The following is a 26978-nucleotide window of genomic DNA, read 5'->3' as shown; positions in this document are numbered from 1 at the left end:
AATACTGGCTTCCTGTGTCTTGCGGTGGGTGGTTGGCAAAACAAATGAGCTGACTGCAAATTAAGTGCAGCTGCCAGTTTCACTTGCCCGCGGCAACTACTTTAAACAAACTTAAACTGCGCTTTAAGTTTTCATTCAAAACAAGCAGCGAAGATCATAAATCCCAGCTTTTATCTAATGATGTCCGCCGTTTCATCAGCATAACGAGCACTTCACTAGCATAAGGTTTTATAAGGTCTTGAATAGGTCATGGTTATCTGATTTCATTCTATAATTATTTTTGTTGATGCATTGATTTGTATTACTTAGGTCCACCCGAATGTGTATACGTTTATATTTGTTTACACATATATGTATGAATACCGCAAGCTTATTTGTTTGGATTAGAGCGGTGACGCTATCAGTGAGGTGATAAAAATGAATGTATGTATTCAGTCAGGCAAATACATAGTCGAAGGAAGAGTACCCTCTGTGAAAATTTACATAGATCTCTAGACTGGTTGATAATGGTGAACGTGCCAACTTCAATTAAGCATAATAAAATAACAGAATTTCTTTAAAAGCTGTTGTGCTAGAAGTTATGCCTTTATTATTAAAATCCACCAAACAGAAAGCCTAAACCAACCAAACATTAGAGCGTAAGCTTATATTGGCATTCAAGTATAAACCTCGCAGAGCTTAAAAGGCAGTGTACTGTCCAATACTGCGCGAATCGGACGTGCTGTTGCGATCGTTTGGCACTAGTGAATGATATATATGTGCATATTCCATGACGACTATAACCGATATCAGTCACTATGACCTGTTCCGCATATTGGACTACATGAAGACAAACTGTGAAATTCAGAATGGCAATGAATCGGTGGACGCCATTAAATATGCTGACATCTTTAATTTGGCTGCCACCTGCAAGATATTTCGACGCATCGTTTGGGATTGGTCCAAATCGATGTATCGTCGCTTGGAATTAGATCTGCTGCATGTGGCTGCCCCACAAAAACCTGACGGTCAAGTTTATTGAGATCCACGAAACTCTAAAAAGAGCCACAAAGCAGAAGAGAGACCGGTACATGGACATTTATATTGGGGCAATGATGGGGAATCCCCTTCTTAAAACCATTGAGCTAAGCTATAATACTCAGAAATTTATCAGCACCCACGAGAGTATATTTGAAGAGATAGTAAAGGGACTTCAGGGCAAAGCAGACCGCATAATTTTAGATCCGTATAAAATTCCAAAATTCAAGGAGATTATTGTGGATATTGGAGGCAAATATATATTTTTAGTCTACATAAATTATTTCCCTCTGATTATTTATATTATGATCATATTAACAATATTGCAGATCGTCGGATAGAAAACCTGGGGCTATTTCGCAATATTTCCAAATTGAGCTTAAAGGCACATTTTGAGATGATCGACCTGGAAGAGTTCTGCTCAAATAATCCTTCTTTAGTTACTTTGGAAGTGAATGTAAATCGGTTTTCCGATCATGGAAAGCTAGCCCAAATCGTTCGACACTGTCCAAATCTAAAGCAGCTGAAATTCCTGTTAAATGATAATGTAACGGATAATAGTTACGTCGGACTCGCACTTTTGGATAAGCTTACGCAGCTAGAAATCGATTGGAAACCGATTTTTGATGAAGTGCAATTTTATTTAGACGAAGTGGAAGATTGGCATAGGGCACAGGACTTGGAAATGGATGAGGACTTTACAATAAAACGACCCAGAATGGACACCGAATATGAGTCTCTATTAACAGGAGTCTCAGATTTACAGCGATCCATACCGGTACTCCAACTTCTCAAAGCTTTCAGCGAAAAGAAAAAATCAAAACTAATACAATTATGCTTAAAATTCGATATTGATGACGAAATGGTGCAGGTTATTGCAAACATTAAAGGTCTTAGAATGTTGGAGTGCGGCTTTTGCGATCCCAGAAGCATAAGACACCTAAAAGGGCATCCAACACTCAACCGATTGACAATGCGAAATAAGGGTCACTTAGTTTCGGAGGATATTGCAGACTTACTGAGTAAACAAGTGACAGTCTCTAGTTTTGACACGAAAATGTTCTTTTCTTCCCGGGGACACCTAAGTATTTTCACAAGGGATGCGCAAATTTTTCGATTTGTTAGCTTTGAACCTTTTCTGCAACTGGAGAATCTTAAAAGTCTTAGACTGCCTGTCGAAATGATTGTGTCAATGGAATCGACATTGCATTTGTTTTTGGAGCTCGGTGTACAGATCAAAAGCGAAGCATGCGACATTGACCTGGATCCAAAAAAACGAAGTTTTAAAATCATGTACGATAGAGAATACTTTAAAAAGGAGTTGGCTCTTCCCTTAGTCAATAATGTGCGCTCTTTTAAGTTGTTGTCTATTAACATGCCAACCTGTAACATTTTCCTTAAACTAGCGAAACACAACTTGCAAACACTGAATGAGATTTATATTAGTTCGCCCTTTACAATCTTTGAGAACTCCAAAGACACATATCTAACACAATCGGTGGTTGAAGCTTTGGTCACCCTTAGTTGTTTGAGAAAAATCTCGTGCCTATTTCAAAAATTCATATACATTCTGCCCCTGGCTCAACTGAAAGATCTAGTGGAAATTGAGGTGCTTTCAGAGCACCATCCAAAAGATATTTACTTTCCAAGATGCCTAGAACCCCTTCTACAGAACTGTCGAAAGCTGAGTTCATTTCAGATCAAAGTACCCACCAACGGAATAACCAAAAAGTTTTTAAAAAGCCTTCAGGCTACGGTTATAGCCAACAGAGATCCAGACATGCAGGAGGATCTACAATTTATTCTAAACCTAAAGTGTGCAACCCATAAAACCAAGGAAGAGGTAAGTACTTATCCAGTAACGCAAACCCTTTAAAACAATTGCTTTATTGCAGTTGATGAGTGCACCCAATATGACAGAGAATCAGGTTGGCATTTGAACAGAAAGATTATTTTGAAAGCTTTAAAATTGTTTATTTCCAGATAAAACTTATTACACGACCATTTGAGCGTATGAAGTTGACAACTAAATATATCGAAAACGATTACTTCTTTGATTAGGAATTTTCTTTGCTTTCTTTTATGAGTTCGTTTGTATAATAGAGATTCGAAATAAATCATTTTTAAATGCTTTTGTTCTACAGGCAACAGTCATAAATTTTCTTGAGAACCAACTAAGGCCAGACAAAACGATAATTTAATAAATTCAATTTGCACCTGCCGACAACATTACTGGATTGCAGCTCATACAGATGAAATTAAATAAATTAAGCACATACATTCGCAGACATTTCCATGACATACCGGAAAAAGACAAGTATTTACTTTACAAGTAAGTTTGCATTTTGATTAAATTCAACAAGCTTGTCGCTTGCTGGAAATAATTTGTACTGCACTTTCCTTGCCACTCCCACTGCCACACCCAGCCAAATCCGCCCACCAGAGTGACAGGTGTTTATTTTCGAGAAATGCAATTGAGCGGAATTTCATGACGCAGGTATTTTGTCAGCTGGGCTGCGGCTTAAGTTATAATTAAATAATGACACTTACGAAATCGAATGCAGAATGCAGAAGGGCGGACCTTGGGACTTTTGGGCATTTCATTTACCTGAAATCGAACAAACAGTGCAAGTAGGCAATGGAAAATGTCAAATATTTGTGGAACCAAGGGATTTTCTCACTACCGCCTGCCTGATTGGCAAGGTTTTGCAATTGCAATTTTTAAGCCATATACAAATTGGAATTGACGTTTAATAGACAACAGCTGGCATTTGGCATTGTGTGTGCATGTGTTGCGGTGTTGAAAGTGCCTGGGGGAATTCTCGAATGCAATGCAAATTGCGTATACGCAGTGTGTGATGCGAGTGGCAATGTGCAAACTAAGCATCGAGCAGCCTCTGTTTTATTTACGCACTGAAAACTCGTTGAAAACGCAGAAGCAGAGTGCGGGAAACTCTGGAAAGAGACAATGAATGTTAAATTATTTAGGCCGAGTGCATTAGTGTCCGAGTCCTGTCGCACGGACACAAGGACACTTGGACACACGGACACAGACGAGGCACATTGGCATAATTTGTCAGATGTCGGGCAATTTTGTGAGACTGCTGCTAATTAAATATGCCGGCATATAGGCAGGGCAAGCAAATCTACAAAGTAGTTGAGTGCCATGCAAACAGCCAGTCCAGACACAACTTAGCCAATCGGATTGAAAGCCAATCCCAAAGCTGACCTGGGTCCAGGCCAATGCAAACAATGGCCCAGAAACACACAAAGAACTCTCCAATCAGCCGAACCACTTCAATCCACTCTTAATCAGACAATGTCAACGGATGCACAACCAGATTCTTGTGGCTCCTTCATTTGTGATTAATTCAGGTCTGGCATTAACCATACACGTGTTTGTTTTAATTTCATTCTCATTAGCCCCGATCCTTTGCTTTCCGATGGCTCTTCTAGAACCGCTTAAGCCTTTCATTGACGGGAGATAAATCCGTTTTGGTTTTCTTCCTCCGTAAGTCGGAGCAACTGATATTTAAATTGGTAATCGAAACCCGGTCATACTTCGCTTTCTCATCTCTGGCACGGATAATCTTTATTGTTTCACAGTTCAGTGACACAAATTTGCAATTGCAATTGAATGAATTCTCACATATCGGGTGCGGGTTTTCCGTTCACACACGACGATAAGAGTGGCGGGCAAAAAACAGCAGGAATATATATATACATTGATGCAAAAGCCCAGTAAGGATGGCCGATGTACAAAGCCCAGGCCATGGCCTATAAAACGCATTCGAATATATCGACTTTTACGGCTTGTACTGATGTACATTTATTTTAATCATGGCTACAGAGGTCAATGCATTGTGTGATATTTATTTAAGGCTCACGTCGAAAGTTTATTAAAATACATTATACAAAAGAGCAGGCGCTAATTATGCATTTAATGCGAAAAAATATCATCCCTCAAGCCAAGCATAAATATTTGTGCACTTAATTACAAAATGCAATGCGAAGAATTATGAACTCGCATTTATCGGTTCGATGACTTTGGACTTCAATTAAACCGTTAAAGTCGGCAAGTGAGCTTTATTTGGTTTTAATTATTTAAATTTGCGAAAGCGAAAAAACTGTAGACAGATAGTGGTGAAAATTTATCCGATATTTTTTATCCGCGTTTGCCTTTATTAATTTAAGCTTTGTGCTGACTAAAATGCCCCAGAGGGCTGCATTATTAAAAGAAAGAAAAAAATGTATTGCTATCAATAAAAAAAGAGGCCTAGTAAAAATGTGGGTCAATATTACCTGTTAATAAATTGGCCAGCATTTTGTATAGGTTAAATGGTAAATATATTTACTAGTTTTTAGCCAAAAATGTCGCATTTCCCATTCCCTAGGGATGTTTTATTTATTACAAGGATCCCTTCTGGGCAGATTCAATTAAACTGTTCGCTCCGGGTCCGATTGGTCCGCTTCCCGTTCTGCCAATTATGTACCTTTCTGTGCAACCAATTAGCCATGTTGTGCGGAACTCGAGGGTGGGCGAAATGGGTCCATCAAATACACCTGAAACTGTGTCTGAAACTTCAAACCGCCACTTTGAGGGAGTGGAAGGGCCTTTAGCCGTGAACCAATTATTCGAGGTCCCAGAAGGATGCCTCGTGTAGCCGTTGTCAATTAATTGGATTATTTATGTGTATTTTGATGGCAACAAAACGCAATCACTTTGCGCGTGTGTGACAAAATCTCAGGTCCCTGGAAATTCGCCGACGAAAGTCTGTCAAACTTATTGCGTGGCATATTAATTTCGAATTTGGGTCTCTGGCATTAACCCAGGCCTAGATTAATTTCTTTCTCTCTTAAATAAGGTCAATTTATCGTTGAACATATGTTAAATGCATAGGTGGACGAGGTCATTGAGTTAATGAGAGCCGAACATTAATTTATTTTTTCCTGTTTGCAGTCATTATTGTTCAAATAAATTTGCGCATATGCAATGACTTGTTAAGTAGCAAACCAATTTTTTTTTTAAGGCTCTCTAAATAGAATAATAAAAAATTGTAATATAAACTAGAGCATCATAAAAAATGTATTTAAATAAATAAGTTTATTATAGGAAACGAAAAACCATTAAATGTGCTACTGCTTGAAATTATTTTTGTGATATTAAAGTTTGTGAACAGTTTTTTTTCAAGTAAATAAACAAAGGGAGCCAACTATTTGTGAGTAAAAAACTCTCGATACAAATTAAATGACTTTTAACTGCATTTTACCGACCACCAACTTCCAAAGTCAAAGCCAGTCGATGAAAGTCACTCATTGATTGAAGAGCTCTGTTTCTGGTTATTGCTGTAAAATGTCCTTTGGCAAATGCACTTCCTTGGAAAATATCAGAGGAATTGTTCTATGATGTCTGTTACCGCTGAGCTGGGAGCTTTTCAACAATGACATTAAGAACTACCATCACGTTGAGGGGTCCCCAGGATATGCAGGCGGACAAGATGTGTTTTATACATTTATATGTATATATATATATTTGAGTGGAGGGATGTTGAGGGGCGTTGAGTTTGACAAAAACCCTAGACAGAACAGGATGCGACACTGAGGGCTTTGTGTTCGATAAATGTCAACAAGTTGAGCAAGTTTTAATTGAAACACTTAACCGAGCCCTGCATCTTGCCATCGAAATTTGCACGACATTTTAAAATGTTTCGAAATGTCCAATTACGAAATAGTCCGATGAAGCATTGCACCTTGTCAGGCTAGTTCAAGTGTCAACAAGGCAGGGATTTTGTCAAAAACTTTGAGACTTCCGCCCGAGGGCAATGGAAGTTAAGACTGTAAACAGTGAAAAGGTCACACGGTTTTGTTAGGGACTTTGTCAGACAATGCAATTACTTTCTCAAGTTCTCAAAAGACAAGAGCAAGGCAATCAATTTCCTACACTTGTCTAACAAGTTAATTTGGTATTCAACTCGCCTTAAAGAGTAACTGGTTTTGTTTCTAAGCTTGTACTTCTTCAAACGCAATTCTGTCAATAAATCGGAGTCAATAAATGTGTACCAAAATTTTTGTGATTTTAGTGAACTATTCTCAAACAGCAGTCAAAAAGATATTGTTATAAAAAAATTAAATTTTTTTTAAATATCTATGCTGTAAAAAAAAACTATAATGAGTCAGGGTGGGTCATAAATGGAAAAGTTTAGCCGACAAACAGTCAGCAGAATCTAAAATAGAAACAATAATATCCGCTGCCACCCCCTATTTTCTCCGCCAGGGCACAATGTCCGCCAACTAATTCTGCTTTTTGCAGCCCACTTCCGCTTTTCCTTGACGGCTTTGTGCTCACACCCGATGTATTTCCGTCTGCGGCAGTTGCCATTTTGATTTCCCCGTCCGTCTGTCACAGTCCGTCCCTGTCTATCCGCAATCAGTGTTTGTTTGTCCTGCGCCCTGCTTACTGTCATTGCAAACAGAACGAAAAGCCTGCGACTTCGCAGATTGCCCAACAGGTGCCATTATTCCATGTTCGCTCCCGCTTTCTTATTCTCTAAGAGCCTTTTCTAATTATAAATTGTTTTTAGCTTTAAGTGAAAAATTATCCCAAATTGTTTCTGACACATTTCATTAACAGTTCGGAGTTTCGCATAATTGGAAATGCCACTCCGGCCCCAAAAACGCTTTTTACTTTTAACTTTGTTGCGCTTCGAACCCCGCAGGGGAACTCATTCAAATAGGTGGGAGATATATAAATATACATTTTTCTTTAAAGAACCTCTGTTTTTTTTTTTTTGTTAGTCTAGGTAAGACACACTTTTAAATTGTGAAAAAGAAAGTAAGTAAGAACTTATAAGCTAATAAGCTTGGATTTAAAAATAATTATTTGAAACAATGTTAAAAGAAAGAAAAATAGTTTATGGAAAAAATGAAATCAATTTAGAGGATTTAGGAAAAATTAGGTGGCTTTTGTTTTACATTTATGTTATGTATTTTTTTGTGTTTTAAAATTCACACAATTATTGTTATTTACATATTTATCACTTTTAAAATTTTTAATTATATGTATTTCCATATTTTCATAATAAATTTAATAGCTCAGTGGCTGTTATTGAACGAAATAACAGATTATTAGTGTCCAACGCCTCGGAGTGAAAATTCCTTAACGTTAGTGAGTCGTGGCGGGCGTGGATTAATAGCTCTAAAGTATTTTTTGACTCGATATCTTTCAATACCTTGGAGACTCTCCCAACGAAGTCCGGATTGATGTTGTAGTCGAAGATGCGTAAGAATTGCAGATCCTTGCACTGTCGAATCACTTTGAGGTATGTTGAAGATATATCTGTTGGCTGGAGGTACGTTATGCGCAAAATCTGCAGGGAGGTGAGCTGTGCCAGATATATCACCAAGTCGGCATTGGCGAAGCTGCAATCCAGGGCCTTTAGTGAGTTGATATTGGCCAGGGATTCCGCCTCATCATAAGCAATTATATTTCCCTTGACTCTAAGGACATTCAAAGTTCTTTTGTGAGCCAGGAAATCGAATATCGTTACCAGGGAGTTCCTTTGTTCTGAATAGCAGGGTAACAGTTTTGACCTACTGAAGCGATGTATGTAGAAACTCAGTTCATGTAGATACGGCAATAGCTCTATTATGCTCATAAGATTAGAACTGCTCACTTTGTCAGAGAGATGAAGAGTTCTCAAATTTGTTAGATACCGGCAGTACCGTAAAAGAAGTCTAGGAGGCATGTTAACATCTATGGATATTAACTCTAGGCGATGCAATTTCCCAAAGTCCTCTCGTTCTTAAGATAAAAGATTGGTTAGAAATATCGTTGTTATTGCTCATTTTAGACTTACTTGGAGAGCAAAAATGCATTTGCCTTAAATTGGGTAAATCCTGCAATGCCCTCAGTAAAAATTTAGTGATCGGGTGTGGATTTATCTGCCATATCTTAATGCTCGCGAGGTTTATCATGCCTTGGATCATGTTGCAGAATTTAAAAATAAAATTTTTGTTTTTAGTATCATTTTCATGAATCATTATTGAACTAACCAGATCATCAACAATCAGTTTCAGCTCCCTTACACTCATAGAAACAAGACTAAGTAACGTTAATTCCCAGGGCTCAAAATCACCAAGAATAGCAACATTTGCATAGTCACGTCGCGACCAGACAAAAAAAACATCACGGAATCTGGTACAGGTTTGGGCGAAACTGATTTGCCCCCGCTTGTCTAGAAATTGCAATATATTTTCGAGGCAATAATCGTTTAGTTGCAAAATTCCAATCGTGTCCATTACGGATCGTTGCACTACAACAAATGAGTAACAATTTCACATGGCTGTTTAGCCAGAAAATGTTTTCTAATGGCAGATAAGATAAAAAATAGTAAGGAACGAGTTTTGCCTTTATGATTAATAAAGATAAAGTGCAATGTGGTTTGAATTCAGTAGAAAATTGAAGAAAAGGCTAGACCTTTTCAAGTAACGAAATAGCTCCTATTTCATCATGGTGTAAATTCAGTGTACATTTTTAATTGTTATTGCCTGCGATAAATAAACTGTGGAAACAAGGGACTTAAAGCGTGCTGAAAAATTTTTTCGACTGGTTTTCGAATTTAAATGTTTAATACCTACACTTAAGAGGCATTTTAAAATTCTATAAATATTAAAAAATACCAACAGGCCAGAACACACACATCCCATACAGGCTCTCACCTGGAAGCATTAACTTTTATTGGCATGACACTACTACTGACCTACTTTATATAAAACCGAGAAGGCTCAGCACACACACACACACCTGCTGACAGGCAACACGCATAGGAAACACAAATACGAAACACATGAACGAAAAGCGGAAAAGCCGTGCTCAGCGGGCGTACTTTGATCTATGGCCTGACTGCCTAGAATTTTCCTTTTTCCTCAGCTTTTCCACGAAGGTCTCCGCCAGCCGCAGCTGTAAAACTTTTTAACGCGCCGCGAACTCGAGGAGCAGCCAGTAATTTCTTTGCCTTGCACGTTAATTAAATTAACCCAGCACGGGGTCGAAGCACAGACTAGAGCAAAACGAAACCAATCGACAAGTCAAAGTCACTGCTCAGATAAATAGGCATGCCCCAGCTATTAAATGGTAAATCTAATAATTTTTGCAGACCCTCAAACTAAAATCATTTAACTTTTCAGTTACACTGTATGTAAAGGAAATAAAATGTTGTCATTTTGTTAATTTTTATATATTTTTTTAACGAAATAAATATGACTAATTAATATTCTCAAGTTTATTGAAAGTCAGAAAAACAATAAATACAATTCCAAGTTTAAATTTACAAAATTTGTATTAAGTAAAGAGGAGGTTGTCATTTTTAACATAACATAAATTTTTAATATTAAATATTATAAAAATTGTTTATACTTTCTGACGACCGGAGACAAAAGAATTAAGTGAATAAATAAAAATTATCAAATGTAAAGAAAAGGTTGTGATTAAGTTCTTATAGATTCAGAAAAACAAAAAAAAAATATCGAAGTCTACCCATACCAAAAGATTTAAGAAAATAGCTGAATGAAATTATTGAACATAAAATCATTTTAACATAACGTAAATATTTAATATTAAATACTGCAAGTATTTTTTCTTCTTAACGACCTAAAAGAAAAGTATTCAGTAAATTATTACGAATTATAAAGTCACAAAGAATTTTTGTGGTTTTTACTTATTGTATGAAATAACTTTAATAGAAACATGCGTAAAATATTTAAGATATGCTCAGGGGATCCGATAAGAATACAGGCCGAAGCAATATGCCATTAAGTTGGCTCACTTAACCCAGAGCACGATTAAAAGCTAAACGAGAGCCCGAAAGGCATATTGTAAATCAAAATTTATAGACCAGGACAAATATTATATTTCGCATAGCATAATTCCATCGATCTGCCCCTCTGCCCCCTATTATGAATTTATATCAAGGCACGCCCCTTTGGAGTGCGGCGAGAAAACAAATTTTAAATAATTCAAAGCCGCAGACAAGAAACTTCCAGATGCCCAAGGGCAGAAAGCACACATAAATGGAAGTGAATACATGTGTATGCGATGGCATTGTATAATAGTGTCTTGCAGTCAAAGTGCGTGTATGCAGGGAACTATCTAGTGTTGCCAACACAAGCACACACGCGCCTGGATGTCCTCTTGAAGCTTCGGCTTCGTTCGTCCCTTTGAAGGACCCCCGGCCACAGAGCTTATGTAAAGTGAAAGTGTGCGCGGGCGTGTCATAAGAATGGCAGCCACCCACTTCCACTCCCAATAAAACCCCTCCACCCCCCAGACATCCAAAACACTCTTGTTTGTGCGATTGTCTGTGCGACAATAAACGAACTTACACATGCGAGAAATGCGTTGGGCAAGGAAACGACCGGAAAGGCATACATAAATAAGTTTCCGGATTAAACGCACACCTCCCCCACTTCCTTGGGTGGACATCCACATCCACATCCACATCCACATTCTCGCAGCTTGGTGCAATAAAGCCGAAATGGAACCGGGCACAGGCATTGCGAATAAGCCAATCTGAACTCATATTTGGGAGATTTTCATCACGCACATGAAAGACAGATGTGCGTACATTCGGACAAAGCGTTTTCCTACCATCTGTACTTTTCACATTTAATATATTATATTTAAGAATAATTTCTTTGACAAGCAGAAAAAAACTTTGTTTTTTTTTAGATTTTGAAGTAATTATAATATTAATCGCCTTAAGTTGTCATTCCATTTTGACAACTTTAAATGGTTATACTCCAGTTAGCTTAAGAATAAGTAGTTTTTTTTTATACGTTTGAATCTGAATTACCACTTATATTCACCCCCTCTAGGTCATTTGATGTTAAAGGGTGTTTGATGGTGTTGCGTATTGCAATCATTCCATAAAGCAACTTATTTCACCAACTTCGTACATAACATAGCATTTTGTGACATGGCGGTTAATGCCTTTCTTTTTCAGTTTGTTTGCTGCCTCGCCAAAAAGATATTTCATTTTTATTTGGCTGAGTCTCTGCACGTGGTCCACATTCGCATTCAATATTCAAGAGTCTCAACAAATTACTTGAACCCTTTTCATAGCCCGTTGGATGCCCCAAAAGGCTTTAAGTCATTTGTCAAAAAGCGCAAAAACGGCTTACGGGCAAACAGAAAAACAGAGGCAAACACAGGGATACGAATACGAGCAGAGGCTCACTTTCACACTTTCTTACTTATGCAAATGTCGTCTTCTCATTTGCCAGCCGAGACAACACAAACGGATAAAAGAAGGATAAAACATAATACGATATCAGAGGTCCTGGCCTGCGGCTGGGACTACCAAAACACATCGCCCGTCATCTTTTCGCACATTAGGCCTACTTTATTTCTTGGGCCTCCGTCTGATTAAATTACACACATTTTTGGACGGGCGACAAGCGCTGACAGGCAGACTATTGGAGCGCAAACTAACATCAATCCTTGTGGGTAAGTAAAAATCAAAAACCTGTCAGACACAAAAAGCTATCTACTAACGAGCACATGAAAAACACGGATGCAAAATGCAAGCATCCTCAATTGCTAATAAATACTGACTGTAATGAATCTACCGTCGGTTATCCTTTACTCATTTCCCTCCATTTAACCAGCCGAATTTAATGCTCCCAATTTGCGTCAAATTTCCTGAAAGTAACCAATAAAAAGGCAAGACAAGGGAAAACCTCGAATCGGCTATCAGCGATGTACCAGAAACCAATAGCCCGAACATTTCCCCTAATTGTATCACTGAGCATGCGAATTTATGGGCCCAACTATTAAATGGTCCAGCTCGAGCTCCTCCAGTGCTGGCACTTTATGACCCAAGCTCGGTAAAAAAAAAGTGGGGCCAGGATGTGGGCAAGGCCATGGCATCCACGCTTACTAAAGCAAAGGCGTTTTAACAGCGCAGCACATTATAAAAAATTCAATTATAAGCTTTTTATAATGGTTTGGGTGTGCTAGCACCTGGACGACAGTTTTTTTGTTCTCTTCACACCGAGTATAAGAGAAAGTAAAAGTCTTCGGCGCAAAATACCATTTCGCCAAAACTGCCCTAACAAATATATATTTTTTTAATATAAATACAATTAGAATGTGTTTCTTATCCTATCATTTAAATTTACATTTTTAAACACTATTAATATTATGTTATTAAAAACCAATATTTTTTTTTACATGTAGTTTTAATCTTATCTAGTTTTGGGGTGATTGAAAGGGCTGATACGTTGTTCAAAGAAAAGATTACTGAATTCCGGAAACAGTTCCAACACAAAGTCAGTCAGAAACAGTCAATAAAGACACGCAGTTAGAAAAAAATAATATTTATAGTAATGAGTGATACGTCCATCTCCACATTAAACCAATTTTGCTTATATTCGATTTTCGAGCAAATACAAAAGAACTGTGAAAAAGATCAAAGAAACATTCCAGACATAATTCGGTACAAGGATATCATTTATTTAGCTATAACTAATGACCAGTTTCATTCACTATTTCGGTGTTGGAATCGGCGCCTGTACGAACGACTTGAAGTCGCGAAAGTTTATTCGTGGACCTGTCAAGTTCTAAGCATTAACTTTTATGAGCTCCAAATCAGCCAAATGAAAAGCACTACAGCTGCGAGGGAAGCATTCTGGGACATATTTATAACAGCTCTTAGTGATAATTCGAGAGTCAGGGAATGCTTCCTGTCTTACAAGCCGATGTCGTACTGTGCAGATCATGTGGAAAGATTTGAATTGACCATGCGAGTTCTGCAAAAGAAGAAAAGCTTAATTAAATTAGCTCTTCAAATGTTAAGTAATGAGATGTTTGGATTATTTTAAACGTATATCAAGGCTATCTTTTTCATAGGTTACACGCCTGAACATCTCGGAAACTTTCGTAACTTGCAGAGTCTTTTGTTGGATGTGCAAATGGATGCCGATGATCTAAAGGAATGCCTAAAATCGAATCCGAATATTATCGAACTTGAATTTGCAAGCACTGTTATTTACGGCAGATTAGCTGATATAACACCATACTGCTGGAACTTGGAAAGGTTGACTTTTCATATAAAACCGGAAACGAATGCCAATGAATACGGACCGCTGACAAAATTACCAAAACTCAAGGCATTGTCCATATTCGGATATCCAAAAGTGGGTTCTCTGAAAACGCTTTTTAGTGAAATGGTTTCGAATCAGTTATCTGTTTTGCAAGAGTTGTCGGTGCAGCAGGCAATGCTCGAACCAGCAGCAGTCGAGGCATTGTCAAAAATGAACTCTCTACACAGACTAAGGTGCGAACTAGAGCCTACTCGTTCACTAGAGAGTCCTGGTTTAATTGAGTTGCCAACTATTTGTGCCATAAGCCTTGAAATGGAGTCGTCGGAGGACATTAGCCTCGACTATAGCAATTTTGATATTTTGGTCAATAGGGGAAAACTCGCACTAGTTGTCAAGAAAAATAGAGATAAGGATTTTATATTAAATATGCTACTAAGGTTGAATAATTGGCACAACAATTGCAAAAACCAACCCAACCCATTGTTGTTCGAAAAACAAAAGTTAATGAGAGAATTTCTTCAGATCAATGTAATAAATGAACCTAAGCGTATTGAAAAAATAGTAGCTATTTCTTTGCTAGAAGCCTTTCAATCACAATTTTCAATTCATGTGAATAATATACACCTCTTGACCAAAATCAAAGAGCTTAAGCAACTTGAGGTGAAAGTCAAGCTCAATATAGAAGAAGAACTTAGGCAATTGATTGTAACAAACGAATTTTTTTGTGTGGGAGACATTGAAAAGGAAATTGTGCTTGAACCCGAAACCCAAGAAATTATTGCTCTTGCCCAGCTTACATATCTCAAGGAAATCTTGGGACATTCAAAGTTTTCGAAAATTGAAAATGATATTGCCATTAGGAACTATGAGTTGGAGCTCAATTTTGATATCCGACCTTAAAGATGGCAGACACATATCAGGGGATGGAAAAATATATCATCCTCATACCCTCAGAAGCTGATCAAAAATACCTTTACTTTAAATTCAAAATTTATGAAATAAATTTTAAAATGTTTTGCCTGACAAATATATACATAGTATAAATATAAACCAAATAGTTTGTGAACATTTTTAATAACTAATAATTGTTTATATTAAATATTATTAATGTAACTTTCCGCGAATGAACGAAAATAATTTAAAGGCAACATAACCTTTAATAATTTGTTGTATTTTGCTTAAGCTTTTTCTTGCTGTAAACTTTTGAATCAGCTGTTAAAGCTTTTTATTTCATAAACAATGCACATTTTGCGTTAGGTCAGCTACAAACAAAGCCGGCAAACTGGTTTGCCAGCCAATTGCTAGCTAGTACGTATCTTATCTCAGCGAAAACAACGCAGTATTACTCATAACAATAAGCAACGACGTATCTTTGGGTTGCGTTCGATTAGAATGGGGATTTTAGTTTCAGTTTTATTTCGACCGCGTTGGAAATGAGTGCCAAAAGTATCGAAGAACTCTATTTGGACTGCCTATACCATATATTTGAATATTTGTCCCCCGATGACCGCCATACTTTCGCACAAGTATGCCGGAGATTTCGTCAGGTTTTCATCAATCAGTACAGTAGTAAATAGCGCGAATTTACCCTCGATAAAGACAGTTCAAAGCAAGAGCTGATACAATTTTGCATCTGTCGGGAAGCGGTAGATTCGTTAGCCATCGATCTGGATCACTTTGACACGGCCAGGTGCTACAGAACCTATGGATGTGTAGCCCCGGTAAACTGTTTTGAAATTCTTTACCAAACTTTGACCGGCATGATAAGCTTAAAAAACTTGGTTATAAATCAGCTGTGTATGCTGATCACACCCGTTGTCAAGCCCTTCGATCAAATTTTGGCTGCCGTAAGGCATTTGCCTGAACTGAGAAGATTGGAAATTCATGCAAAAGACGGTAAGGAAAAATATAATGTATTACGAGGGTTTTATACTTTCTTTTAATGTTAATCTGTAGTCTCTTTATTTTCGATGTGCTTAAATAGCAAACAATTATATGACTTTACACCGAAAAAAATATCTAAAAATCATTTTATTGTGGAGGGCATTTCCCAAAAATAAAATATATTTTAAAGTAATCAGTAAATTAATAGTATCTATAATAATAACAATAGTAGTAATATCTATAATTCAAGGTAGAAATTAATATTAGTATTTTGAAGAACATAAAAGGAGTATTTGTTTTATTAAAAAATATGTAAAATATATAGTCTTTTTTATCTAATTGTAGATTAAATTGTTTGTGTATCCTCCTAAATTAAAGTTTACAATATTTCCTGGTTTTGCAGACTGCAGCGTTGATCGTCTGCCTCAACTTCAGCACCTCGAAAGCCTGCAGCTCCTCATACCAAAAATTTCCACTCCAATTCTGGTGAAATGCTGCAAATCGAATGGCAATCTTCGCAGCCTTCATTTGGGCTATGGCTGTGTGCAGAAGAATTTGAGAGACATAGTGCCCCACTGCAAGAACTTGGAGGTGCTCAAGTTCGGCATGACTGCAAAGTCGTCGGAATACACTCCACTGGCTAGGCTTCCGAAACTCAAGGAGCTCTCGTATTCCGGAGTTCGCAGGAGCGGCTCCTTTGAGACACTTCTTTCGGCTTTGGCAGTCAAATCACAGTTAACGCACCTGTCCATCGATGGAGGCAGTCTTACTCTGCAGGAGACCAGCCAGTTGGTCCGTATCCAGAGCTTAAGGAACCTAAAGTGCTACTGCTCAACGACTGATTGCGTGGAGATGTTGGCCAATCTAGCTAATCTAGAGGAACTCTGCCTCTCCGTGTACCGACCATTGGATATTTCAATCTCCCTACTGCCAATCATTGCAAACTGTAGAAACATGAAACTCCTTCGAATAGCAGTCGGTAATGTCGATAAAAACTTTGTAAACGATGCCATTAGACTTTATAACACTAAAGCAGCTGATTCGATGGCTATGGTAGTAGATAAATAGTAAATATTAATATAAGAATTTACAAAATGTAAGGCATAAACACTTAACCAAAATGTTAGTATGTTTAGTAATTAAATGCACGAAACAACTAGAGAAGTTGAGTATATAAATTGCATTTTAAACAATAAGTAATTGATAAATTTTTAATTTGGTATCTTAAGCTATACAAGATAATACATATTGCTTGGGCTGAGCCTAATTTTCTTGAGATTTTGCTTTTGCTAGCTTCGTGCTCATAACACTTGGCTCCTCCAAAGAACTTTTAAAGTGTGTTGCAAGTTTCGCATACTTAAGTGCCAAAGCAAGAACATGATATGAGTATTTCAAAAATAGTTGTGCAAGTTGTTCGCCCTTCTGGGAGAATGATGAAAAATGCACTTTGTAATTCTCGTAGCTCGTCAGTGTGGCACATGCCGCGTCGCCCATCCGTCGCCCGGCACTTATAAATGTCACATTAGAGTCTCATTTTTGGGGGAGAGAAAGGGAGAAAGACGGGGAAGGGGACTCCAGCTCGTTATACTTCCGCCCCCGGCGGGAATGGGCGTGGACCTGGCTGCATTTGCACTCACAGTTGCTGTAATATGAATTTATATTCTTGTCACATACACATTATTCGTGAGATTTCGTGTTCGGCAAATGGCAGCACAGTCCCTTTTTACAACTGGGAAATAAAGTGGATTATTTCAAGACCATTTTGATCCTTTGAGTTCTCTTTGCTTATTATAATTACTGAAATGAAAGGTTCAAGAAATTCCTTCAAACATTTTTTTGTACACAATATACCAGTTGACAGATTACGTCTTAAAAACCTTAAAAGCTTTTTTAATTAACATATTTAAAAAAAATTTATTTGCCTCGATCTGAAGTGCTACAGTTTAAATTTCCATTTCGAATTCGCCTGAATAATTCAACTGTTGCTTTCACCCTTTTCAGTAAAAATATCCATAATCCAGCCATCAGTTAAACCCTTTTTGTTTGTTGTCTCCTGACCAGGCATTTAACGAGAGGCGGCCCATAAATCTTTGCTGGCCAGCAGTCGCCACCTATAGACTGTGCCAAATAGATTGAAATACATTTTCGCTCACATGTTTCTGGGTTTTCGTGATTTTTTTTTATTTCACTTGGACTTCATTGAGAATTAAAGTCTACTCCAGAGGGGATTTGGCGGCATCAGAAGTCGTTGTCTGGCCGGCAATTTGTCAGTTGAACGATAAGCTGTCGGAGTGAGAGAGGAAAGCATATTCGCAGACTTTGTAAGGGCTATACAGTTCTGCTTAAAGCGTTCTAATGACCGACATTGTAGGGTGTTTGCTGCCCCCGGTAGCCGGAGCTTTCACTTCATATATCCGTTCATTGTGATTGCCTCGGCAAACGTATCCATTCGATTCTGCTTTGTGAGCGCCTCAATTCAATTGATTTCCAGTAACGAAAGCGATAAAACAGGGGGGTCGAAAGCACCGCTCCCACATTCTACATAGATTTATATATTGTTTGCCTATATGTGGCTTGGCCTATATATAGTTTTCTATTCGCATTGTTGCGTGGAGATTTATCATTGATTGCACTTGTAAGGACGCCTCGAGGCCATCAAATTTACACTTGAAGTGTCTCGGGCAAACGCTTTTCGTATTTTGTCACTTCGGCAACTCAGGACTCCCCTCCTTTAGCCATTCAATTGTGGCCAGTTCATTGAACCGTAAAGTGTAAATCATTCCGGGCCGCCTTTAAAATTCCTGATTGTGCCCACCGAATAATCAGATGAATGGCATTTTATTGCCGCACATTTTTGGGTTAATCCGATGGCCAGCAACAAACAAATCAATTATAGGCATTTCATTAATTTTCCGGAATTAACTAGACTATACAAAGTCATTTAATATTTCATGAAACTTAATCAATTACATTCTATTACTTATTTATAGTCAGTATACCTTTCTTGGATATTTTGAAATATTTATTCAAAGTAGAGCAAATCATTTTTAAGTAATTCACTAGCCAATCCTCTATAAACATTTTCAAAAAGATTTAATCCTTGGCGTAAGCCAGTGTATATTTTGAAAATTAAACAAGGTAATTCAGGGTTTACTTAGATTGAAAAGCTGACAGCGAGTTGAAGACACACCCTTTTCGCCAACTGCACAGAGTTGGCCATCTCACTGATTCAAATGCAAATTACCTAGAGCTCTCAAGCCTTAAAGTTCTTCACTTGCTGGAGCACCACAATGAAACTGAATGATAACAATTTGGTTTGCATGGCAAAGTCGTTTGCAAGTCACCTCTTCGAAGCTCGTTTCGCCGTCTTGTGCAGCACGCTCGCTTTTGGTAATCTTTTTACCGCATTTTTGTGGCCCTCATGGCTGCAGGCTGCAGGCTGCAACCACAAACCGACATGCCAATTGTGGCCAAGACGCCGGGACTTTTGGGGCGGGCCCAAAAGATGATAACAAGCTCCTCGAACACGGTGGAAAACTGAGTGTTAACCCATTTGGCTGGCTGTTGTTGCTCTGCGGCTTGTTACATATTTTAGCAGTCCGTGCTTTACGCTGTTTTTACCTGTGTTCCTTCGTCCCACTTGATTGCACACAATCATTTCACTTGAACATGACTCTTTATGCCTTGCCACAGGGTGAAATAAAGTTTATAGCACACACTAAACAGTTTTTTTCACTAAAAATAAATCCCAAGTAAATATTTTCATGCTGTAGAGTGTTGTAAAATTGAAATGGTCATTGTTACTTCTAAAACTGCAACATTGTTTTATTTAATTAAAATACATAGAAATGCCATTTATATCTTTTTTTGTCAACAGTAAATATTCGTTCATTTTTTTGGGAGAACTTCACTAGTTCGTTGTACAAAATGTGGCTTTGTCATATTAATTTGCCTTCAAAGTCGTTTCGGTTAAATTCTACCTAAAATCACGAACGTGTACCGCTCTTATTTCGTTGCTCTTATTTAATTAGACTCACTGTTTAAGCGAATCCATTAACATTCACTTTACTGCCGACAACAATGGCAAACCCTTTGATCTCACCTGGCGACGACAGCCAGTAAAGGACGAAATTATCGTTGCTTTTTATGGTTAGGGTTATGAAATGTTTTCAGATGGAGGTATTCATAAATATTCGCACATATTCAAATTCAGGCTCACAGCCTGTCCTGGGCACCCCTCCTGTGTGTGTGTGTGTGTGTGTGTGTGAGCTGGCTTGTAATGGTTTTATGCCTTTATGCCAGAAACCAATTTATTTGCCCATCCTCTTCCGGTTCCTGCTCCTCTTCCTGATCCTCTGGCGTCTTTCGGTCGAGTGGCTCTCCCTTTAAAGTCAAACCATAAACAAGAGAATAATAGAATTTTAGGTAAAGGTAGGTTATATTTTTCTACCAGCTTGAATCCAATGATGGAAAGGTATTAATTTATGATTACCAAGATAAGTTAAAAACATATGTGACCGATATGGTCAGAAAATAGGTGATAGACTTAACACTTACAATATAAAAAGCCACTAATAAATGAATAGATATTAAATATGAAAATGAGCTTATAAGTTTCACAATTCATTTCTAGGTGAGGATAATAGTTTTTCAGAATTCTGGGTAAGATAAAATGCTCTTTAAGTTTTATGGGATGCATATTGGTCTAATAAGTATTTTCAGTGAGATAATCGAAAGTTCAAAAACAGAATGGATTAAACTTTTTGGAAGCAAAAGTTTCTGTTAAAATTTATTGCAACCGTTTATGTACAGAACCAAATTAAAAAGTTTATAAATTTTCAAATTTGTGGCTATGTAAAAGAAATAGAAATAGCAAGACAAGGAGAAAGAAGTTTAGATTGACTAAAAGAGAGCTAAAGCTGGGTAAATAAATAAATAATTTTAGTGAATTTTGAGTAAAAACTTATTACTAAAAAGTCATCCTTTTTTCATAGTGATAATCTTGAAGTCTTTAAACAGTTTTAACGAGCAAGCCAAGATTAACTAAAAGAAGGCTATAGCTGGGTAAAGTAATTATCCCAGGTTAACCAGCACGTAGTGGGTGACCGACGAACAAGTTTCGGAACTGGCTTATGGACGGGACAAGGCCCAGTCCCATTAATCAGACACCTCAATCAGGGCCCTACCTGGCCGCAGTTTGGCAGTACTCAAAATTCAATTTCACAGCCACGACGGTGATGTAGTTGCGGATGCGGATGCGGATGGGACTTGGATTTTGTGACCGGAGGAGGAGGACGTTGATGACCTCATTAGCTTCGAGTTGCGATGACTTGGAACGACCCTGACTTGGCCATTTTCCACTCACTTTCAGTTGCAGTGCAAGCCACTGCAAGCCACACATTTTAGCCTACTTAACGACATTGTTAGCCATAAATTCCGCTGGCCAACAATAAGGATATTGGATGTCATCGTCGTCTTGTCTTGCTGGGCACATTCCCCACCGTAATTTCCAGCAAAATGAAACGGAATTTCCTTTCCATCTTCATCTCGTCGCCTCGCATTTCGCTTTCCACTTTGCATTCCTGCATCCTCCAATTTTCATATTTTCCTCTTATTTCATTTGAATTGTGTGCACGTATTTTATTCACTTCTGCTTGTTGTTTCGCTTTTTATGCAAAGACCAAAGCAAAGCTGGTTAAAATGAACAAAATTGTTGCTTAAATTGAGCAAATAATGTTTGCAGGCAAGGAAAGAAAGAAAGAAAGTTTTGTATAATAAATCCAATAAAGCAGCTTAAATCATTGCCATTTATTTAGTTATGCATTAATCTAAAATAAACTTGGCCGCCCCCTTAACACATGTCGATTAAAGAAACAAAGGCCGAAATAAGGGCGGTCAAAGGGACCTCAATTTCCAATATAAATCAAAACGTTTACAGCTTCCTGTAAGGTCCTGTAGGTCCTTTGACCCCAATCCCATCTGCCTTCACGAACATGTAAATAAACCCGAAAAACATGGGAACATTTTCATTGTTTGTTTATATTTTTATGCCCTTGCATGCGCAGCGAAGGATTTGCAGCAAGTTTGGGTCAGGTCGTTGCTCAATATATAGATGTATGTAGGGTATGTATATAGTTTATCGCCAGGACGGAAGGAAGCAAGACCCACAGCGGGAAATAAATTCAGACGGTAGCAGGAAATTATTTATTTTATATTTTTTATGTGTATCATTTTATTTGATACATTTCTGTTGTTTTTATTATTTTGTTTGCTTGCCAAATATTTAATATGCATTTTAATCAAAATAAAAGAAGAGGCGGCTGGAGCTGGCCGCCAACCAAGAGGTGGCGATATTAAAATATACGCAGAGGCCGAACGAAAACCAAAATATAAATTATAATTTCCGCTGGAGGCCACAGGACAGAACATACATATCCTTCTGGCAGCCACCACGGGCAGTGACATAAAAAAGAATCCCGACAACATCTGCGTGAAGTGCGTTCAATTATTCGACTTTTTTCAGTTGGTCGGTTGTATCCTTGCTGCTCCTTTTTGGCCGCCAGCTCACAATTGCCATGGAAAAGATAAACTTTCATCAAGTCAGCGAAAAAAAACAAGACAAACAACAACAAAGCAATTTGTTGAATTCTTTTTTTTATTCCGAATTTTAAGGGAAATGTTATTGCCACTAAAGAAAAGTCGCCTGGACTTTGGACAACGTGCTGCACTCCATTCCGTATCCTTAAGCGGAATACAATTGTTACAAATGTTTGGCAGCTAGCAAAAAAAAACATTCAATTTACAGGGAATGTGAGTAAAGCTTGAAGTTTACATTGTTTTCTTTTAGAGGGAGTTAATTTGCATAGAAATAAGTTTTTTAATTGTTTTATTTCTAGGAACTTGAGTGTTTTTTTTAAATATAAAAGTTTGATAATGGGAATGGGTGGTGAAATAAAAAGGCAGTTCTTAAATATTTTTAACCTTTTTTGTTCAAGTATTATGGTATTTCGAAATTTAACAAAATAAATCATTTGACTGTGAGCAATATAATTTTTAAAATTGAGCTTTATACGCCTTCTTTATTTACAGAAATCAACCCAAAGCCTAATTAGTACATTTTCAACTTGCGCCTTGTGGTTATTGTGTCTGAAAACATATGGCATTGCCTATATTTCGAGTCCCAGACCCAAAATTACCCAACATTGTTTGCCCCATTTGATGATTACTGTCCAAAAGTCTGTAATGGATACTTGAGCAAATATTGCTTACCGCACAACCTAGCATAAAAACATAATTTCGACTTACCCCTTTCGAAATGCCGAGTCTGAACTAAGCGAGCGGAAAACGGGAAATCGGAAAAACGGAAAAGCGGAAGGGAGCAGGGGAGCAAAGTGGAAAGTGCGCTTCAAATCAGCAAATGGAAATGTATCGAGAGGGAAAAGTGGAGAGGGAAAATATTCATGATAATGCCAAGGACACAGTTCCACGTCGGGAAATGCCATAAAAAAACCCAGCGGAAAATTTAAGAAAATTCTTCACGACAGCCTTTTTGTGTCGTGTATTGTGCTTTGTACGTGTCTCTGTGTGTGTGATTGTGTGAGATTGTGTGTGTGCGTGGCCCAGAAGAAAAAGGATTAAATCAATGTTGTGGAACAAATTGTGTTTTGTGAGCGGCATGAAGGTAATGCAGCCGAGCCGTATTTGATATGCTCGTTTCTTTCAGCGATTTTGCGCTACCGCCAACAAGGCAAACACATAACGAGGGTATAGCATTTCCGATTCAAAAGCCCGCTCACCCACCCTCCCCTGAGTGGGTGTGGCCCCGCCCCCAACATGACCACACACGATGTCCCATTTGATTTTGATGGCGTTAAGCCCACACGAGCGTTAATAATCTGAGCACACAGAAATCTGGCACAGAAGAATCACAAGGGACGACTCCTTCAAGGAAATTAACTTGTTAGATTTATAAAATCTAAAGGCGGTTTTGTTAGCGATTTATTTAAAACAGAAAGCATGATAATCAAAAGTTCAAAGTATTAAGTTATGAAGAGTATAAAGTGAAAAAATTATAATAAATAAATGTTAACAAGTTTTTTGTTACTTTGTCTCTTTAAAAAAACAAATAAAAAAAATTTTATTTCTCAAACAGAACATCTAAATTAAAGGCTTTTATAAAGCATGATATTAAATATATATTTATATGTTTTTTTGATAATTGGTTTTCTTAAAACCATCTAATTAAAAGACTTTTGTAAGCCATTAAGTTATTAAGAATATAACGTTTTAAAATTATATTTAACACAAATTTGAGTCATGACAAAGTCTTTGTTCAAACAGTTGGTTTTCTTAAAACACAAATTATTTTTTTCCCCCTTATTTATTTCCATGCAAGAAATGTTTACTTTACGTAATAATTAAATTTCTTCTTAAACATTCTATCGATTTTTATTTTTGTTCACTAAGAAAACATTTGTAAACGCTGGTACTTCTTAAAAAGCATTTTTTGGCACGTGTGACTTTTATAAAACCTCCATGAAAATAAAATGAAAATATTTAACAAAAATATTTAGGAAAACTGCTTTCGCATTTTAACCTGAACTTAATAAAAGGGCGATAAATTTTAGGAAAAGTTACTGTTGTACAAGTAATATGAATTAAATGCCCATTGAATAGACACTTAAAAATGTTTGTAAATACAACAAAACAAAAATAAATTTCTAATCAATGTGAAAGCCTTTTTCCAATTAAACACTGCAAACTTGTGACACACAATCCACTCAGTCTTTATTGCACTCAGGTTAACTATAAACTAAACACCCACCGCCCGCATCTAAGTGAGCAGCTCGTCCACCTGGAGAAGTGGGCGTGGCAGCTGTTGGACAACCCGGGCCAAATCCGCCACAGAGCAGGCATACAAATAGCCCTTCTTCAGGTTACCCTTGGCGTTGCTTTTGTGCAGCCAGCTCAGCCATGGCACCTGGTCCTCGACGGGATCGCAGATGATATAGGAGTCGTGGATCTGGGCGAGGGTGGCATGTGGATTGTTGACGCCCAGCAAAGCGATTCCGCGGGTCGGGCTTCCATTGTCGACGAGGATGCGATAGAAGAGCTGGGGAACGGTGACCAGCCCATTATTATTGGCATCGGTGGTCAGGTGGAGGCTTTTGCTGCCGGCCACCTTCATATCGCCATACGTGCCCGTATACACTGTGGCCGAGATCCCGGAGCTGGCCACATAGCGCCTCGTGGAGTCCTCCAGGACGGCCCACTGACCCCCATTGAAGCTCTGCCACTGGGGGGCCACGTTCACGTAGTTAAAGCTGCTCCTCTGCTGGCTGGCATAGATCAGGTCCGCCTTGGCCGCCAGATGTCCTCGGGCCAGGAAGAGGCCACTCTTCACGTCTATCAGTCCGGGCGCCATACCCAGTTTCTCCTGACTCTTGTGCGAGTAAATCCTGGCCATGTCAAAGCCGCTAAAGTGGCCGGCGGCGCTGAACTTCAGGCGTTTCACGTTCTTCTGGAAGTGCACACTGGCCGGTGTCAGCTGATGGCGGGCATAGTGGGTGCGCAGGTGCTGGGGGTCGTGGCACAGCTCCATGGTGGCCACAAATCTGCCATCTCCGGTGTCATAGCCCACGCGATACAAGGACGAGGTGGCGTCCCCGCAACGCTTGTCCAATCGCTCCACGGTGTAGGGAATAGAGCGAGTGCATACAAAATCGCGGAATTTGATTTTCGACCCCTGCCACTCGAAGGCTGTGTCCTGCACACACTTCACGCGAATCGAGCGCAGTTCCGCGTCCAAGGACCCTGCGAAGGAATGGCTGCAGTGCAGCTCGATGCTGGCGCCGCGGGGAATCTCCAGCTGTCCATCGGCATTGGGCAGCCAGTAGAGATCCGTGCCGGGGCGGAGGTAGAGGGGCTGCACTTGGTCCGGACGGGGCAGGTCCTTTTGCATGTCCACGCGACACGGGGCTCCTGAAAGTGGATGGAAGTGCTTAGGTGTGTCTGGATTGCATTGGCATACTTTTTGGCGCCGCCATAAATTCGCTTATGCTAGCGCACTGCTTCCGGGACTTAATTGTCTTTGCCAGTAGTTAACTTAACAGTATGAAATATATTTAGCTGGCTATTTAAAATATAATAGTGTGGTTTAAAAAATGTGTAAATACAATATTCATTAAATAACATTTACAAAAAATATGTGATGCATTAACCAATTTGTAATTTGATATGCTTCAATTATAAAGAGCAAAAGAATGCAGTCAAAGCAAATTGTTATTATATAAATTTAACTTAAGCCAATAGATTCCATAAGTCTTTCATAGAACTACAGAACTTTACTTAAAAGTTAATTCTATAATGTTTATTAAATTGTATATCCAACACAAATACACGTGCAAGTCAATTTATTTGTTTCTTTTAATAACTTTACCTACATTAAGTTCAAAGTTTTGGCATATTGAAACAGATGGTATTTCATTATTAGATTATATTTTGTGGAACTTAAATTTCTTAACAAAAATAAACAGCAGTCTTTTATGCATTTGACAATAGTATAGCCATGAAAAACTTTACCAACTAAGTGAAAGCGAAATCAGTTCTCTTAAATTAAAGCTTTTTGGATACAAATATTATTATTAGCCTGCACATCCACTTACCTCGCTCAATTGTAGCTCCATCGATATGCAGTCCATCGAGATCTTTGATGATTTGACCCACATCTGGAACGGAGGTGATCGCTTCACGTGCCCGAATCTCTCTCAGAATAACGATCGCCAAGAGCAGACCTATAAACTGAAGTCGCACCAATGGCCTCATCATTTTCGGAACTCGACCGTCGAAGTTGCTTTCTAACCGCCAACTGAATAATTTGTTTGGCGAACAGGTGTTTTTATATTCTCAGTTCGCACTCTTGATGTACACTTCTCTCAGTTTCTCTTGGCAGCGTCAAGCTGTCTGCCTTCTCTTTC

The 26978-nt window shown here is 38.3% G+C and overlaps 5 protein-coding genes across 6 annotated transcripts; 3 read left to right on the top strand and 2 right to left on the bottom strand.

Moving 5' to 3' along the window:
• Nucleotides 1-707: 707 nt before the first annotated feature.
• On the top strand, nt 708-12845 carry LOC128257942 (uncharacterized). Its single transcript, XM_052989249.1, is given in 7 exon segments — nt 708-985; nt 987-1269; nt 1347-2860; nt 2913-2945; nt 3001-3349; nt 12298-12520; nt 12682-12845. Coding segments are annotated over 5 exon segments (2124 nt in total). The 5' UTR covers nt 708-769; the 3' UTR covers nt 3079-3349; nt 12298-12520; nt 12682-12845.
• Nucleotides 7990-9212, bottom strand: LOC128257958 (uncharacterized). 2 transcript variants are annotated; one of them, XM_052989282.1, is made up of 3 exons: nt 9070-9208; nt 8874-8993; nt 7990-8818 (listed from the first exon to the last, which is right to left on the bottom strand). In XM_052989282.1, the coding sequence occupies exons 2-3, from the start codon at nt 8989-8991 to the stop codon at nt 8091-8093; spliced, it is 846 nt and encodes a 281-aa protein (XP_052845242.1). In that variant the 5' UTR covers nt 8992-8993; nt 9070-9208; the 3' UTR covers nt 7990-8090. The 2 variants fall into 2 exon arrangements, with proteins under 2 accessions (XP_052845242.1, XP_052845241.1); XM_052989281.1 differs by having other exon boundaries at nt 7991-8818; nt 8874-9212.
• Nucleotides 12846-13349: 504 nt separating the features above from the next.
• On the top strand, nt 13350-15231 carry LOC128257949 (uncharacterized). The gene is made up of 2 exons (XM_052989263.1): nt 13350-13870; nt 13925-15231. Exons 1-2 carry the CDS (start codon nt 13402-13404, stop codon nt 15016-15018), a joined length of 1563 nt encoding a protein of 520 aa, XP_052845223.1. The 5' UTR covers nt 13350-13401; the 3' UTR covers nt 15019-15231.
• Nucleotides 15232-15247: 16 nt separating this feature from the next.
• LOC128257956 (uncharacterized) lies at nt 15248-17097 on the top strand. The gene is given in 2 exon segments (XM_052989278.1): nt 15248-16014; nt 16406-17097. Coding segments are annotated over 2 exon segments (1128 nt in total). The 5' UTR covers nt 15248-15551; the 3' UTR covers nt 17071-17097.
• Nucleotides 17098-24764: 7667 nt separating this feature from the next.
• On the bottom strand, nt 24765-26861 carry LOC128257953 (uncharacterized). The gene is made up of 2 exons (XM_052989274.1): nt 26667-26861; nt 24765-25983 (listed from the first exon to the last, which is right to left on the bottom strand). Exons 1-2 carry the CDS (start codon nt 26827-26829, stop codon nt 24836-24838), a joined length of 1311 nt encoding a protein of 436 aa, XP_052845234.1. The 5' UTR covers nt 26830-26861; the 3' UTR covers nt 24765-24835.
• Nucleotides 26862-26978: the final 117 nt, after the last annotated feature.

This window comes from Drosophila gunungcola (assembly GCF_025200985.1).
Source record: "Drosophila gunungcola strain Sukarami chromosome 3L unlocalized genomic scaffold, Dgunungcola_SK_2 000002F, whole genome shotgun sequence".
Classification (NCBI taxonomy): Eukaryota; Metazoa; Arthropoda; class Insecta; order Diptera; family Drosophilidae; genus Drosophila; species Drosophila gunungcola.
This window is presented reverse-complemented; position numbering and strand designations above follow the sequence as displayed.

Coding starts and splice junctions, on each gene's coding strand:
- LOC128257958 (XM_052989281.1), bottom strand. CDS start 9,108: ATGAGTGTAAGGGAGCTGAAACTGATTGTTGATGATCTGGTTAGTTCA. Junction 8,819..8,873: donor AATGCATTTTTGCTCTCCAA/GTAAGTCTAAAA, acceptor TTTTATCTTAAG/AACGAGAGGACTTTGGGAAA.
- LOC128257953 (XM_052989274.1), bottom strand. CDS start 26,829: ATGATGAGGCCATTGGTGCGACTTCAGTTTATAGGTCTGCTCTTGGCG. Junction 25,984..26,666: donor TGGAGCTACAATTGAGCGAG/GTAAGTGGATGT, acceptor ATCCACTTTCAG/GAGCCCCGTGTCGCGTGGAC.
- LOC128257949 (XM_052989263.1), top strand. CDS start 13,402: ATGAGTGATACGTCCATCTCCACATTAAACCAATTTTGCTTATATTCG. Junction 13,871..13,924: donor ATTAGCTCTTCAAATGTTAA/GTAATGAGATGT, acceptor TCTTTTTCATAG/GTTACACGCCTGAACATCTC.